This window comes from Sphaerodactylus townsendi, linkage group LG07 (assembly GCF_021028975.2).
Source record: "Sphaerodactylus townsendi isolate TG3544 linkage group LG07, MPM_Stown_v2.3, whole genome shotgun sequence".
Taxonomy (NCBI): domain Eukaryota; kingdom Metazoa; phylum Chordata; class Lepidosauria; order Squamata; family Sphaerodactylidae; genus Sphaerodactylus; species Sphaerodactylus townsendi.
In genome coordinates this window covers 34,176,595-34,191,892 of record NC_059431.1, presented here as the reverse complement: position 1 = coordinate 34,191,892, position 15,298 = coordinate 34,176,595, and the positions used below count along the sequence as shown (strand labels likewise).

At 40.5% G+C, this 15,298-nt stretch overlaps 1 protein-coding gene across 2 annotated transcripts in view; it reads right to left on the bottom strand.

The window, feature by feature from the left end:
- Nucleotides 1–15,298, bottom strand: part of PIK3R1 (phosphoinositide-3-kinase regulatory subunit 1) — a 63,245-nt gene that overhangs the window by 12,566 nt on the left and 35,381 nt on the right. For both annotated transcript variants that reach the window (XM_048502883.1, XM_048502884.1), the window contains 4 exons: nucleotides 13,176–13,250; nucleotides 11,156–11,287; nucleotides 9,947–10,148; nucleotides 9,781–9,860 (listed from right to left, as the gene is read on the bottom strand). In XM_048502883.1, the coding sequence (XP_048358840.1) occupies nucleotides 9,781–9,860; nucleotides 9,947–10,148; nucleotides 11,156–11,287; nucleotides 13,176–13,250 (489 nt within the window). The remainder of the gene's footprint in view (nucleotides 1–9,780; nucleotides 9,861–9,946; nucleotides 10,149–11,155; nucleotides 11,288–13,175; nucleotides 13,251–15,298) is intronic.

Here is a 15,298-nt window from a genome sequence, read left to right as displayed (position 1 = left end):
AAAATGCCGAAGAATATTCCAGTCTGCCTGATCTCTCGGGTTCTTTCACCCTGCTTTCATCAGGGCATCTGTCATTTCGGCAGTTCCTAAAGAGCAAAGACTCTTTTGTCAGTCTTCTCTTTCTTAGAATTTCCCCAGTCAAAACGAGATCTCATGCTCAACCTTCCCAAAAGAATTTGCTGCTTACCATTGTGGCTAATTTCCGAGTAAACTGAAATTGGCAACTGCAGAAAGCCAAACTTTAAAAACATCAACGCTATATAACTTCTTAGAACCATACATGTCATATGGAATTACTGGACGGGAACTACGAAGAAACGTCTCAAGTAAAATGATTCACATTCTATGCACTACACAAACGGACAGCATCTTGGTCATTTCTATCCTTTGAGACAAGTAGTAGAGTGGAAGGGTGGTGACACAACATACACATATGTTGTCCAGCTTAAACTCATTCTAAAGTAGTTTCCCTCCCTATCCATTTAGGTGGACATGTTCCAGAGATTCCTTCCATTTGCTTCGTGTAACAGGACACTTCAGACAGTCCCAGACACAAGTCCAAACATTGAACTTGAGGGTTTAGCCCACCTGCTACCCAAATAGCTGTGTTGCCAAGGTACATTGCTTAAATTAGGCTAGTAGAGACACAAAACACACAAAGCTAGATACACCACAGTCCAACAAGGCAGGTTCTTTCTGCATGCATTCAACAGCAAAAGGGGGAAAAAAGAGCTTTCCCATTAAGGTTTTACTACTGCTAAATTCTGGACAGTTACACTTGTATGATCAGGTTACTGCATAACCCAAACTAGTCCAGCTTGCTGAAATACCATGTGGCAAACCAGAATAGGCAAGATACTGACAGACAGGTGATTTTCCACTGTTCCTGCATACTTTGGACAGGTATCAATTTTCACTCCTTCACATTTTAAACTATGGAACTGTTAAACTTGCAGATCAGATTCCTCCACCCCACCTCACCCTGTCTCCCACTCCCACTAGACAAAATACAGTCAAACTATAAGTTACTTACTTTATGAACTGTGCATGGCACACGATAACCCTTTAAATACTTGTATCCAACAATCTCTGTTCAGCTCCACAAAGTGAAAAAAAATTAAAAAGCAAGAACATAAGCTATCCTTGGATCAGAAGGGAAAAGTAGCCCTGGAACCTATTCCTCTACTTCCTTAAATCCAGAAGAAAAGCAGCAACATGCATAATCAGGAAAAAAAGCACAAGTCCTTGTGCTTTGGAAAGAATCAGCTTCAGTGCTCTCTGAGGCTATCAGCTCATTTCTGTTTCATCACTGATTTTAGCAATGCTTTTTAAAAAAAACATGCTTAGTAGCTTGCACGTCTCTTCGAGATAAAGATCTGTTTCATGATTAACACAGGCAGGTTCAAATATTTGCTGAGCAAGGCATTTCAGCTGGGGGAAGGGAACCAGAGTCAAAGTCAGAGTTGTCATCAGCTAACAAGTGGTCAATGCAAGACTAACCAGTCTCATTTTAGCCAAGTAAATGAGAAGGCCATTGTAAGTGGCCTTAAAATAGTCTCTGTAACTGGCTGCTGCATGCAGCATTGAAGCAGACGACTGTCAAGAAAAGCATTATGAGCCGCCAAATACAGGAAGTGGCTGAGCTAGTTCAGAGAGAAAAAAATAGAATGAAAGCCTTCCTTGTAAACTTCTGCACCTCCCAGAGCCCACAAATGCTGAAGAAACTTGTTAGCATTCACTGCATCACCTCCCACACACTTTCACCGGACCACAGCGACAGGTGTTGCTGAAGACCCATAAAACGAAGAGTCAAATTAAAACCAATGTGCACCCCCTCCTGAAATGCCTGCTGGCTTCAGTTTGATAAGCTGACTGCTACTGAACTTCCAATAAATTCAGCACAGTCGTTCTTTTCGTGTGGCGTCATTGGGCACTGAGCAAGGTCAAATTTTGACCTAAGTCTTAGGTCAAATCGATGTTGCTGCATTTAACAGGGCAGGTATGCAAATATGGTGAAGGACAAAAGAGCAAAAAATAATAATCAAATTTAGGGCCATATCGCTATTAAATTTGTTATGCTCAAAACCTAATTGCCTGCATCAGAGACCTCCTGAAAACCCCATATCAGTTGCTTGGAATTCCATGATGGACGAAAAGCAGAATATAAATACAGTACAATGCAGTCAATTAATAAATAAAGCCTTGAGTGAACCAAGCAGCAAACATACCAACTTCTTTTTAGTTCTCACAATGAAAAACCACCACTGAACATTTTCATGAGCCAGATAACAGACACACACACGCAGCAATTAAACATGCAAAAATGTGTCATTTTGTTTGTATCTACTACCATTTTTGGACTCTGCTGGTTTGTGTTATGCAGGAAGTCCCAGGAGTAGATGATCTCTTGAGAAGGTAACATTCAGTGATGCTGGCCGGGGATAGGGGAGTGAAGATGGGGACAAGATGATGGGGCAGAAGTGAACAGGAGTCCAACTTACGCTTGTCTGATTCCAGACTATTCACAGGGAAGGGGCTCAGACTTACCCACACTTTGATTCAAGGTCCTAAGCTTTTTGTCTTCTTTGTTTGGATCACCAAAGAGGATGATCTTTCATAGCTATGTAGCTTTTATTTTTGTAGCTGGTCAGAGACTTGGAATGGGCAGTGGGAGCCTCCTAAAGCTACCAACCCATTCCTAAGATAGGCATGGGCATTAACCATGGGAAGGGAGCTGACACTTCAGGGCACCAGTCATCAACTTGAACAGACACTGTCTTGAGTCCTTCTTCTCCCTATTTTTGGCCTGCAGCTACACTGGGTGCTATAGCTATGTCACAAGGCCCAGCCCTCTAGCCACCAAACAGGATAGCTGCTGGTTCAATAAAACCGTGTCCTGTTTTCACCCCAGCCAGCACATTTGCTCTTTTCTTTCTTCCCTGTTCCAACTGTGGGGCCAAACTGAACTTTTGTACATGCCCGTACAGAAGAAAGATTGCCTGAAACGAACAGCAGGATTTATTTGGTTATCAAATTTATTGGAAGGTTTTCAAAAAGGATGTGTAAAGGTTTAGTAGCTAACGGGCATCCTAGCAGCTGTTTTGTTTTTTATTATTTTGTTTTAAATTTTACCTTAAACTATCCGCATGCTGAGTGGAACCTGCTTTGACATCTCTTGTGATAACTGTGCTTGTGTATCAGGTGGCATTCTCTTTCCTAAGTGAACATGTGCTGTCCTGGGATCAGGCTATATCGGGGTCAACAACCTTTACCACCCAAAGAGCCATTTGGACCCGTTTTCCACAGCCCAGAAGATCAACCAAGCTGGAGAGGTGGCTCCACACAGACCCGCCTCCGGTTTGGTCCCTCCACTCACCTTTCCTTCCAGCGCTAGGAGACGGAGGCGCCAGGCAGAGAAACTCTCTCTGCTTGACGGAGCAGGCAGGCGCCTGCTCCATGGGGCAGAGGGGGGGGGGGATGGTGGTTGCGGGGATTGCAGAGGAGGGACACGCCCATGCTACCCTCTGACCTCCAGGGGTGTCCCTCCAGCCCTCCAGTGCAGTGCTGGAAGGAAAGGTGAGTGGAGGGGATGCGAAAAGCGGCACCCTCACGCACAGAGCCACCTCTGGTTCAGCCCCTCCACTCACCTTTCCTTCCAGCGCTGCTCTGGGGGGCTGGAGGGATACGCCCATGCTACCCTCCGACCTCCAGGCTACACGGAGCCACAGTATAAGGCTGAAAGAGCCACGGGTTGCAGACCCTTGGGCTATATGCAAATGGAATTAAGTGATAAGAATGAGCTACAAAACCCTGAAACTGGACAATCTCAGCCCTTTGGGAGATGCGAACTTATAATGTTTTTCCACAATTAGTGCTTCTGACTATAGTAGTTGTAGTTATAGATCACAGCAGAAATGAACTACTGGTTATTTAAAACAAGAAACATAAAAAGAACAGGGAACTCACTATACACTATTGTGTATCTCCTACACAAAAACAGCTCAAGTAACCATACTGACAACTTTATATTGCTCATATTTTATTCCAGAAACTGCTCTTAATATTTGCAAGCCCCAATTTTTCTTTATGCTTTAATAAACCATGAAAAGGTGAATGTCTGTTTACTATTCCCCATGACATGCAAGGATTTTGTCAGGAACCAATTCATTTGCAGATATTAATAGTGGCAAAATAACAGCCAGCAGCAGGGTCCCAATCACCCTAACCTAAACACAGCAATGTGTACACACAGTTGTGTATGTGTGGGAAGAGGAACTGCAACATCTGGACTGGATTCAAAGAGAGGCTGGATGGTGTTCTATAATGGCAGGATACTTCAGTCTCTATTGGCACAATTGGTTTTGATACACAGTAGACAGTGCTTAAGAAAACCAGCTACCAAACCCTCTAAAAGCAGACAGCTGAGTGGTGTACAGATAATTGCAGCAATTGCCTAAATGAATGTATGTACTACTCACTTTATATCAAAGAGAAATGAAGTCTATTTCTACATTTGAAGTAAAAAGTCATTGATAAAACGAGGGATCCAATATTCAGTAAGATACTTTATATGTTCAAAATTGCATGTAACCTCCTGGTTATTGCTATTAGCTTAAAAAGAGAGCCCCCTGCTGGACAAACATTAAACTAAATTTTGGTTTAAAAGAAGAGCAAAGGAAAAAAAGTCAAAATTACGCAGAAATTATTTCTTGAAATATATGTAGTATGGCCAAGATTTATAACACAATCTCAAGGCATGTGCACTTAACAGATTCTGTAAAAAAGTATGTCATATTCTTGTTCAATTGTGTATTCATTCTTAGAGGTCTTTTACTGCTCAACTAAATTAATACTTCTTCAAAATATGAAAGATAGACCAATATTGATATTTTAACGATGACAATCTCAAAAGTATTTGTATCTCAACTTTTTGTGACTGGTGCGAGGATTCAAAGATGGGAAACTGCTCTGAATCAAGATGGAAGAACTAGGGATGCTGAGAATTTCACCAGAAATTTATATCTGTACTTGAAGCTGTTTATCAGATGTTTTACTTGGTCTAATGTATTGTCGAAGGCTTTCACAGCCGGAATCACTTGGGTGCTGTGTGGTTTCCGGGCTGTATGGCTGTGTTCTAGAAGCATTCTCTCCTGACGTTTCGCCTGCATCTGTGGCTGGCATCTTCAGAGGATCTGATGTTGGGAAAGCAAGTGGAGTATATATCTGTTGGAGTGTCCAGGGTGGGTGGAGAAACCTACTACAGAAATCAGAAGGGCTGCAAGACCAAGAACAAGCCACATGAACAAAGATAAAGAGTCATCTAGAGCAGGGGTAGGGAACCTGCGGCTCTCCAGATGTTCAGGAACTACAATTCCCATCAGCCTCTGTCAGCATGGCCAATTGGCCATGCTGGTAGGGGCTGATGGGAATTGTAGTTCCTGAACATCTGGAGAGCCGCAGGTTCCCTACCCCTGATCTAGAGGGAAAGTGTTCTTACCATACATCAAGGGAACCACTGATCGCATAGGAAAACTGATGAAGAAGCACAACCTACAAACAATCTACAGACCCACTAAGAAAATTCAACAGATGCTACGTTCAGCAAAGGATAAGAGGGATCCTTTAGCTACTGCAGGAGTCTATCGCATACCATGCAGCTGTGGACAAGTCTACATAGGAACCACCAAACGCAGCGCGCAGACACGTATCAAAGAACACGAAAGGCACTGCAGACTATTTCAGCCAGAAAAAATCAGCAATAGCAGAACACATGATAAACCAACCTGGACATAGAATATTATTTGAAAAAACAGAAATTCTGGACCACTCTGAAAGCCACTACGTCAGACTACACAGAGAAGCAATTGAAATCCATAAGCACATGGACAATTTTAACAGGAAGGAAGAAACTATGAAAATGAACAGAACTTGGCTGCCAGTGTTGAAAAATACTAGAGTCAGGACAGTATCTAACCAGCTCCACACAAACACAGGATGACCATAAACAAAAGAAACAAAGGCCAAGATACCTCTATTCAGATGCTCCCACCAGTGACCTTGCTATCTCCAGTGTTACACCCATGCTAGAGTCTTCATTGTTACTCATACTTCTATTCAGATGCCCTCAACTATTGACCTGGTTGCCTTCTTTACTTGGTCTGTTTGATTGGTGTTGAATGGCCAGAAATGACCACTGAAAAGATATGCAGTTGATTTCTGTGAAACTGCATATGCACAATGATGTCACTGATTCAAACCAATAGGCAGACATTACCATTGTTAAGGATTACTTACACAAAACACACCGAAGAGTAGGATTTTATGAAAACATAGTAATTATCCATGACTGATGTAGATGTGAATAATTTCACCATCAATTTAAAGAACTGCCTTTTGAGCACAGCAGTCATGGAGAGGGCAGGGAATGGAACCCACTGGACTATGTGAGGACATCCACGTCCAAAAAACCCACAAAAAACAAACCAAAACACATTGTGTTGCACTGCATGGACAGAAAGGAATACAACTAAGCAACCTGCTCAATAGGCAAGACAGGTTGCAAAACAGTCAAACTGATCTCTGAAAAACTGGCTCCCTATTTAGGATGGGTGAACAAGACGTCAGCCAAACTAGCGAGTGTTCAAGCATCCCTAACAGAATCCTGATACCTGCTTGTTTTTGTCTGGCAATTGTGACCTTAACCATGCATAACTTGTTATAAACTTCCTACACGTAGCTCAGATTTGTAGGGGGAAAAGCCCATGAGTGGAGAAAAGGAGTGGAGAGAAACAACAGACCCGCAATTTGAAGAGTGAAGCTCTGAAGAACCTTTCCCGATGCAGCAAAAAAGGAACTGAGGGGGAGGGCGCTGGGCCATTGGTCAAGTAGCCACTTGAGAGGAAATCAGTACAAGACCAATGGCCACAAGAACACCCTTTGGTGACAAAGCTCAAGAACTTCACTGAAGCTGGCCTGGATCTGAGAAGTCCCAATGTGAGGATGCATGGACGACCAATGATGAATTTCCATATTGCCTTACTATACAACAGAGCCTCAAGAGCCTATGCATGAAACAGCCTACTGCTTATGGAAGGTAATGGTAAAGCCAATGAACACACAGAATTCTAATTATGTTGCTGAACATTGTACCTTTTGTTCATTTCACTTCAGCATGTTTGTAATGTTTCTAATGAAGGCTGTCACTCAACTAATCAACTAAGATTGCTTTTGTAATCAATGAATTAACTGACTAAATTTACATAAACAGTACAATGAATTAACTGACTAAATTTACATAACAGTACAGTCAGTCAACCTTTATTATGGCCCACAAGCAAACAACATTATCTTCAAATCATCTTTCAACATACATCATTCAATTCTAGTACATAATACAATTAAAAGGCTTGGGAATTGTCAAAGAAAATTATATACAGGACATTACGTCAGTCCATATTTTCAAAGCACAGGTCAAAAACCCCTTACCTACTTGTACAGTGATTCTTAGGTCAGCCCTAGCAAACAAAATTTTAAGTGCAATTGTTTGAGATACAAAAGTTATTTAAGATTATACATAAGCAACTGGCATCATTCTTCCTTCTGGATATAAGGAAACAGGGAATTTATTATACTTATACTTAGTTTCATCTTTCTACTTAGTTTCAGATGTTTGCAAACTTTGCCCTATAACATTGCTTACTGGATGTCCTATCCTGTTGATTTTATACTGTATCACCCTCCATAGTGAGAATGGTGGATCATACGTGGCACATGCACATACATCTTCCATCATAGCATTTAAGTTGGATAGCTGCTTCTAAAATATTGATCAATTAATAACATCAATCAACTAGCTGTTGATTACCTCACATATATTATGTCAGTAATCCCAATAGCAACCCCGTAATGTAGGTTAACACTATGGTCCCTGACACTTAACAATTGTTTTCTAAAATGATCTCTCTCTACTTTACAGCAAATGTAAATATCTGGGTTTAAAACCTCATCCCATCTCCACCTACCCGTTCTACTCTTCTTTTCAAGGGCAGCATAACATATTTAATTACAAAGAATGCATTAAGACTAACTTTGCCTTCAGCTACTGCATTGCCGATACAATCATCCTAGGTTTAGAGGTTCAGACTCCACCTACTGCTAAATAGGAATAGTCACCCAATACAAAGAATTCCTGAACTCAGAGTTCACAAGTTTAGCAGAGAGAAGGATAATGACCTTCATGCAACATCAGAGCATATGGCAAAGGAAGGCTGTAGTCAATTTGTGCATGAATACAGTTTAATGCACAAATGAATGCAGCTAATATGCAATCACAACACCTTCACGGCTGCTCTCAATTATGCTCTTGTTGTTACTCTTCATACACAACTGTGATGTCATCCATAAAGCTTAATTGCAACCAGGACTCACGAAAACCAGCCCAAGATCTATGTTTCAACACAACAGCTCAGTCCAGCAGCACTTAAAATGATAATGTACAGGTAATAGAGCTGCACTGCACAAAACAGTTCTGAAACTGACTTGGAATAATTGTTAGGGACTGTGTTCTACACAGCTGTGTCTAGGTTACTGCACGTAGGATCCTATTATGTAATTTTTATAGTGCTTAATGTGTCATGTTAATATTTCTGCTATACTTATTTCTGGGTGGTCCAAGCCTTCGACATTCCTAATGCACTGGTTGTCCAATTTTGTTGACTGTACTTGGCCACATTTTATATACCCTCCCACTCGAGATCAGGTGACAAAGGTGGACTATAAATAATGTAAATAAATGAGAGGGTGGGCACTGTTTTTTTAACAGGTTTTTTTTGGGTTTGGGTTTAATAGTTCTGGAAAACATTTTAACACCCTGAAAAAGCCACAACTCAGTATCAGTTGTTTTCAGTTGTTCCAATATTTGAGTCTATTTAACCCGCACCTGAAAAATTCCTGCTGCCTCCCAGCTCCACATGGAACTGGGAAGTAGCTGTGTTGGTGGCGCGTCCAAAGCAGCCCCAATTGTGCTCTCTTTCCCCCCCAGCATGATTTTGGATCCCTTTAAACTGCCACCTTTTGGGCTGGTGCACCCTGAACTCCCATGAAAAATACCGATAAAGTATTTTTCTCCCCCCCCCCCCCTTTGGCTTTTGGCATACCTAGTGCCCGAGTACCCGCTGAGCGAACTTCCACTATAGCAGTGCAAGCATGGAAAGTCTGACTCTTGTAGCAAGCAATGCTTGATGTATGATAATAAAATATGTCCTGCTCAAGCGCTTTTGAATTAAATTTAGATGTACATTTCTTGCATCTAACTGAATGAAATGATACATATACAATTAAAGTCTTTCTAATAAATAATGCGACTTTTGCTTTTTCCTAGATTACATATTTTAATTTTTGGTATGTTTTCAGAGAAAGTTCTTCACACCTAATTTAGTGATTTTCAAAACCTTTGCTATTCTACAAAACTGTGTTGTCACTTTTGGGCATAAGAATGTCTTGTGGAAATGATACCCTAGATTTCCCTTTTAAAACTCTGCATTGGGCATGTACTTATCCTTACACCTTTCAACAGGTTACTTAATTTCAGAGGCATAGATTATTGACTGTCAAGAAAAAGTGAATACAAAAGGAAAAACCTCAGTTCAAAAGAGTAAAAATTAAAATGACAAGAAAAAAATGCCACTAACAAAAGCTCATTTTTAGAAAAAAAAATCATTAAACCCCCGCAAATACATTTGCTGTAGATTAATACCTTTTCCAAAATACAGATTTTCTTACCTGGTGCAGGTTGTCGCTCATTCAATTCACTTGCAATTAATAGTTCCAAGATCTTAATGTGGTGTTCAACACTGTCAGAGCTATAAAAATAATTGCCATATATTACAATAATAAAAAGTATTGTGAATGTGAATTAAATAGTCTAGATAATGATTAGATATCTCACCTTGCTACTTGGGACCTGAAAAGCAGAGTGCTAAAAATTTCAGCCAATGATCTCGCATTCAAGAGAGTTTTGGTAGAATTCTGACAGAGTCTGGAGAAATGTTTGAGCAGATATTGGAGAGTAAGCCAATACTGTTGAGGTGTATTAGATGATTTGATGAGCCGCTTTAGCACCTCAGCAGATTCCTCTAAGTTTTGCCCTTCTGCAAAGAAAGACATGTGTCCAAATAAGTTTACAATAATTGTTTTGAAACTCAAAATGTATCCGTTTTTTTTTTTTTTTAAGGAAAAACATTAACTTTGGGGTGCTGTGTGGTTTCCAGGCTGCATGGCCGTGTTCTAGCAGCATTCTCTCCTGACATTTCGCCTGCATCTGTGGCTGGCATCTTCAGAGGAGAGAATGCTGCCAGAACACATCAGGAGAGAATGCTGCTAGAACCCGGCCATACAGCCCAGAAACCAGACAGCACCCCAGTGATTCCGGCCGTGAAAGCCTTCGACAATACATTGAACATTAACTTTTTCAAGAGACTCACGTACTTCTTTTTAGTCTTTTAAAGAGCAAAAACTTTAGTGAACAAAAAAACTCCAACTCTACAAAAATCAAATTGAAAGAGACCAATACTTAATAAAAACCACAAAATATTCAGCCTGTGTTGGTAGCCATCTGTCTTCTATTTAGTATCACATGACTGGGTAATACTGAGATACAGCAGATATGCCTGAGAGTTGCTGTTCTGGTTTGAAGGCTATACCATCAATAATATTTTCTCCCTAAAACTTGCAACTGAATATGAATCTGGTCACTGTAAAGGTTTATAGTCCCACTGTCTGAAATAATTATTACAAGCAATTAGGCTTATCTGTATGTATTTATTGCATGGTATTTGATAATTGCCAATGGACTTCAGATTCTTGTGCTTAATACATTTACTTTGCAAGTACTGATAAAAGGTTAACAATTAGCTTTTTCTGCATAGAGACGAATCCTTGATAGGTGAAATAGTGTTTGCGCACATATTGTACTGGGTCAAGTACGCCAAGTTCTTAACTTGAACAACCATTTGAACATTATGTTTTAAGGTTTTTAACATCTAAAAATGTTAAAGTATACTAATAACACCATACTTGAAATACGTTTAATCTCTGCACTACTGATTCTGAGAATTTTAAGACAATTCTGTGCTGAGCAATGCTTTCTTATTCTTACCTTGTGCTGTGGAAATCATTTCACTGTAAACAGATGCAGGAATTATAGGATTTGGCAGGTCCAGAAAGTACCTCTTCAAAGCATCTGATAAAATCTGCACGTCAATGGAATCAAAATCCACTGTTGAAACATCTGGAGATAGAAAAAAACACACAATGCTTTGCTTTTCAGACCTTTGACATTTTCTTCTGTATTTTTATCAACAGACACAAGGTGTATATCTCAATTTGATTTCAATGTATACTTTGCAGATTATTTAAATTGTTTAGAAAACTGTCGTAAAAGATGCCAAATGGAATTCAGCTTTATATTGCAATCAGTCTAAAAACACTGGCTTACAACCTCCTACTTTGCTCAGCAAAGCTTTTCTTCAGCCTAAGGAACCTTATTTCAGTGGAGGTGGTTCTTCCTCTGGAGGAAGGCTTCATACAGCCCAATCCAAACAGGGCTAGAGGACAGGGACACCCTGCCCCTCCAAAGAGCTTTCCTGAAGGCCCATGACACCTCCAGAGGTGTATTGTGATGATACCAGCTGACAGTATATAGGTAGAATATGACAGGTTTTCATACTGATAGTGGACTGCAGTTCATGTAGATCAACTCATTTGTTATGGGGGCTGGATATGACATAAATGTGACTTGGTCGGGCCAAGCCTGGTGATTGGAGTGGCAGTTTCATCCCAGATCAGGCTCACCAGCCCAGATCAGCATGCCAGATTATTAGCAGAGGGAGTTGCCTTAGGGCTTATCAGGCTTGTGAGCCAGCTGTCTGACACCCCTGATATAGCTAGTCCAGCAAAGTGAATATTTTATCTAGACCATTATGTTTCTGAAGTGACTAGATCTCACAGATATTTTCAACATTCTTTGGTGCACTTTGGAATCTTCCTATGGGGCTTGAAAGCTCAAGGTATTTTTAACAGGGCTGCATTTTACATACTAATATTTTGTAGTGCTATGTAGAACAACTAATCCTAAAGCCAGGATGAAAAAATGAATTATAATCAATTGTACACATGCATGCACTCACACACCTGGGTAAACTGAGCATATGGAATACATTTTTTAAAAAATGAATATAATTTTAAGTTCCAAATAATTATGTAATTCCTAGCAGTATATAAGTTCAATTATTTTAAGTTATGTTCACTAGAGTTCTGGGCTCTCAAACTTTATAAAGTTCATACTTTATTATTATTAGCCCTGTAACATCTGGAAGAATAGGGTTTGTTTACTGAAGAAAAACAGCTGAAGGAAAACTGTCGGCTGAGTCAGCAAATTATTTCAACAGGTCTATTAAGATTTAAACTACTCTTGTCCCGTTGATTAAATTGATTATAAATTAAACACTGGTTTGTGAAGTGTGTTTTCATTTTCCTAAGACAAAAGGATATCTCAGACCATAAACACTGCAAAAATGCTGTAGCACTGTGAAATAAAAAATGTGTTGTACACTCACAAAAATTGCGTTTAAGTAAAAAAAATTGCTATACTGGTTTCAGCATCCTTCTTGCTGAAAGTTCTTGTTCTGGTAAAAGGTCCTGTAATCAATGGCTGTATTACCATAAACTACAATCAAAGCCTACATAGCCCACTAAAGGAGTTCTTTAGATCACAACCATAAAAAACAGCACATAAGACAAAAAAAAAATATCCGCTTGCTCTTTGAATACTGCCAAATTTTGGGCAGGAAGTCTGTCTTGTATCCAGCCAATCTTGTATCCAGCCAATCCTTCAGAGCTAACTTTGTACAAGGGACTTCTGGGAAAGCCATAATTTCTTTTATGACCAATGTTGCAAATTTATAGTTAATTTACAGGACTATACATTCAACACAACCAACACTGTAACCACATTAGTATTCTTGGGAAAGTATTTTATCTAAACGTTTATGGTTCACATTTAAAATAGCTTGTTGGATTCCAGAGGCAGTAAACATTAACACCGTGATCCTAAGGAAGTGACCTGAAAGTAAATCATACTGAAATTCAGCCAGTTCTTTTATAATGAACATACTTACCACACTCAGTAATTTGTTTTAATTCCACAATGTTGCTTGACCCTTGTGCTCTGTACAATGTTGAACACTCCATTCCTAAAACACATAAGAGATTGGTCTTATCAATGAAAGCATTTTCGGTCTCTTTCTATATTTTAACTTCAATTAAACATGTTGCTATAATAAGAACTAACAAGTGCGGGGGGAGGGTGGGCGGGGGAGAGGGGAAGATGGGAACCACCACTTCCCAGTCACTGTCAGTTGCCTGAAATCTCTCCTGGCTGGGTGGAAGGGCTGCAAGTGCAGAAGGGGAGGGGGGAGCCAGATTCCACCCAGCCACTGCTGCTGCTGCCCACCTTTCTTTTCAAAGGAAAGGGGGGGGGGAAGACAAAGCAAAGAAGGACAAAGCACGTCAATGCCTCCACCTCTTTCTGGCCGGTGCCCCAATCTTGGTGCTCTTCCAACTTCTTCTTTGCTTTCTCCCAGCAGCAACTGCCTTTGTTCTATGCCTTCCAGCTCTTGCCCACCCTCTCTCCCTGCTTGTATTTTTTAAAATCTGCACTCTGGGTCTCAGGTTCAGAATTAGAAGTGTTGGGTTATTCTATCCTCAGCGACTCACATGCGTCATAGCAAAACACACTGTGGGAATAACTTTCCAGGGGAACTGTAGGCCATTCTTGATATGTTATATAAACTGGTAGTTTTTATGCAGCCCTTGGTTTTGAAGGTAACTGAAGGAACAGAAAGCAGACTACATGTTGGTTAAAACCTCCCTCATTTGAAAGCAGGAAATAGGTGCAAGGCCTTAATTTGGTGGCTGGAGATACAAAGCAGTTGCGTTGGTAGAGAACTTCTGATGCAGCAAATGCACATTTTGCAACAGCAGTTTTAGGTTCAGGAGCTACCTGACCCGCCGCTTTCTGTTCAAAGGATGTGTTTGATGTTGCTGACATTAAACACTGGCTCCACTTAAGAGAAACAGAGGATCCAAATGGTCATTAAAATGCTGTGTATTTTCCATCCTCAAAGGTTAGGCAGCCGTGCCTGCCAGGATAACGGTGAAAGACTGCAAAGAAAATGACTGAAAACAGAACTCTGTCTCCCAGCTGCCAACAATACCCACTAGGGTTGCCAGCAACATAGAGAAAAAAAATGTCTTGCCCCTTAAACAGAGGCTTAATGAGTGATTTCATTTAACACTATGGCAGTGGTGGCGAACCTATAGCACTCCAGATGGTCATGGACTACAATTCCCATCAGCCCGTGCCAGCATGGCCAATTGGAATTGTAGTCCATTAACATCTGGAGTGCCATAGCTTCACCACCACAGCTCTATGGTATGAAAAGCTTCATCTGCCCGTTTACCCACATTAATCCCCTATTAATGTCCATTTACACACATTAATCCCTGCCAGGATAACAGCGAGAATATTTTACTTCTCTAAGCTGTTGGCAACCTTAATGCCCTCGCCTGTTTGAACTTCAGCCTTTCCATTTGGGAGGCGGCAACAGGCATGAAACAAGGAAAGTGCTGAAGGAATGCAAGAAAGCAGACCAGGGGAATGACACACAATATTTACCTTTGGCTGCACTGTCTAGAGGCACTTCTAGATAGGTTAATGTGATGGAAGAAAGAAAACTTTAAGGGGAAAATGGGTATGCTTCCATACACTTACTCGACAATTTCACTGAATGGGTCTCCTATCTCTAAGCTCATGGAATTTAAGGGACTTCAATATGTTTGACCCCCAGCTGTTAGAAGAAGACACCCTTCAATTAGATTGAAGAGCAGAGAAACCCTTCATAGCAAATTTGGACACAGAGTGTTGAAGACCTAAGCGTTTTTTAAAGTGGAATTGACTAAAACTGAGGAATCTGTTTTCTCCCAGTGCTCTGCTTGTAGAGATATTAAGAGGCACCGTAAGTTGTTAGAGCTGTCTCTTATCCAAATGAAACCACAGCTGAAGTCTTCTCACTGCTTGGGGAAGGGGTTATGCATAATATCAGTTTTATTGAACTCTGGGAACAAAGGCTTATTGTATTGCTTTCAGGGGCAGAAATATTGCTATCTGGAAAGAAAACGTTTTATTTGTACTGGTTTTTTACCAGATTGAAACAGTTAAATCCTATACTAGGAAGCAAAA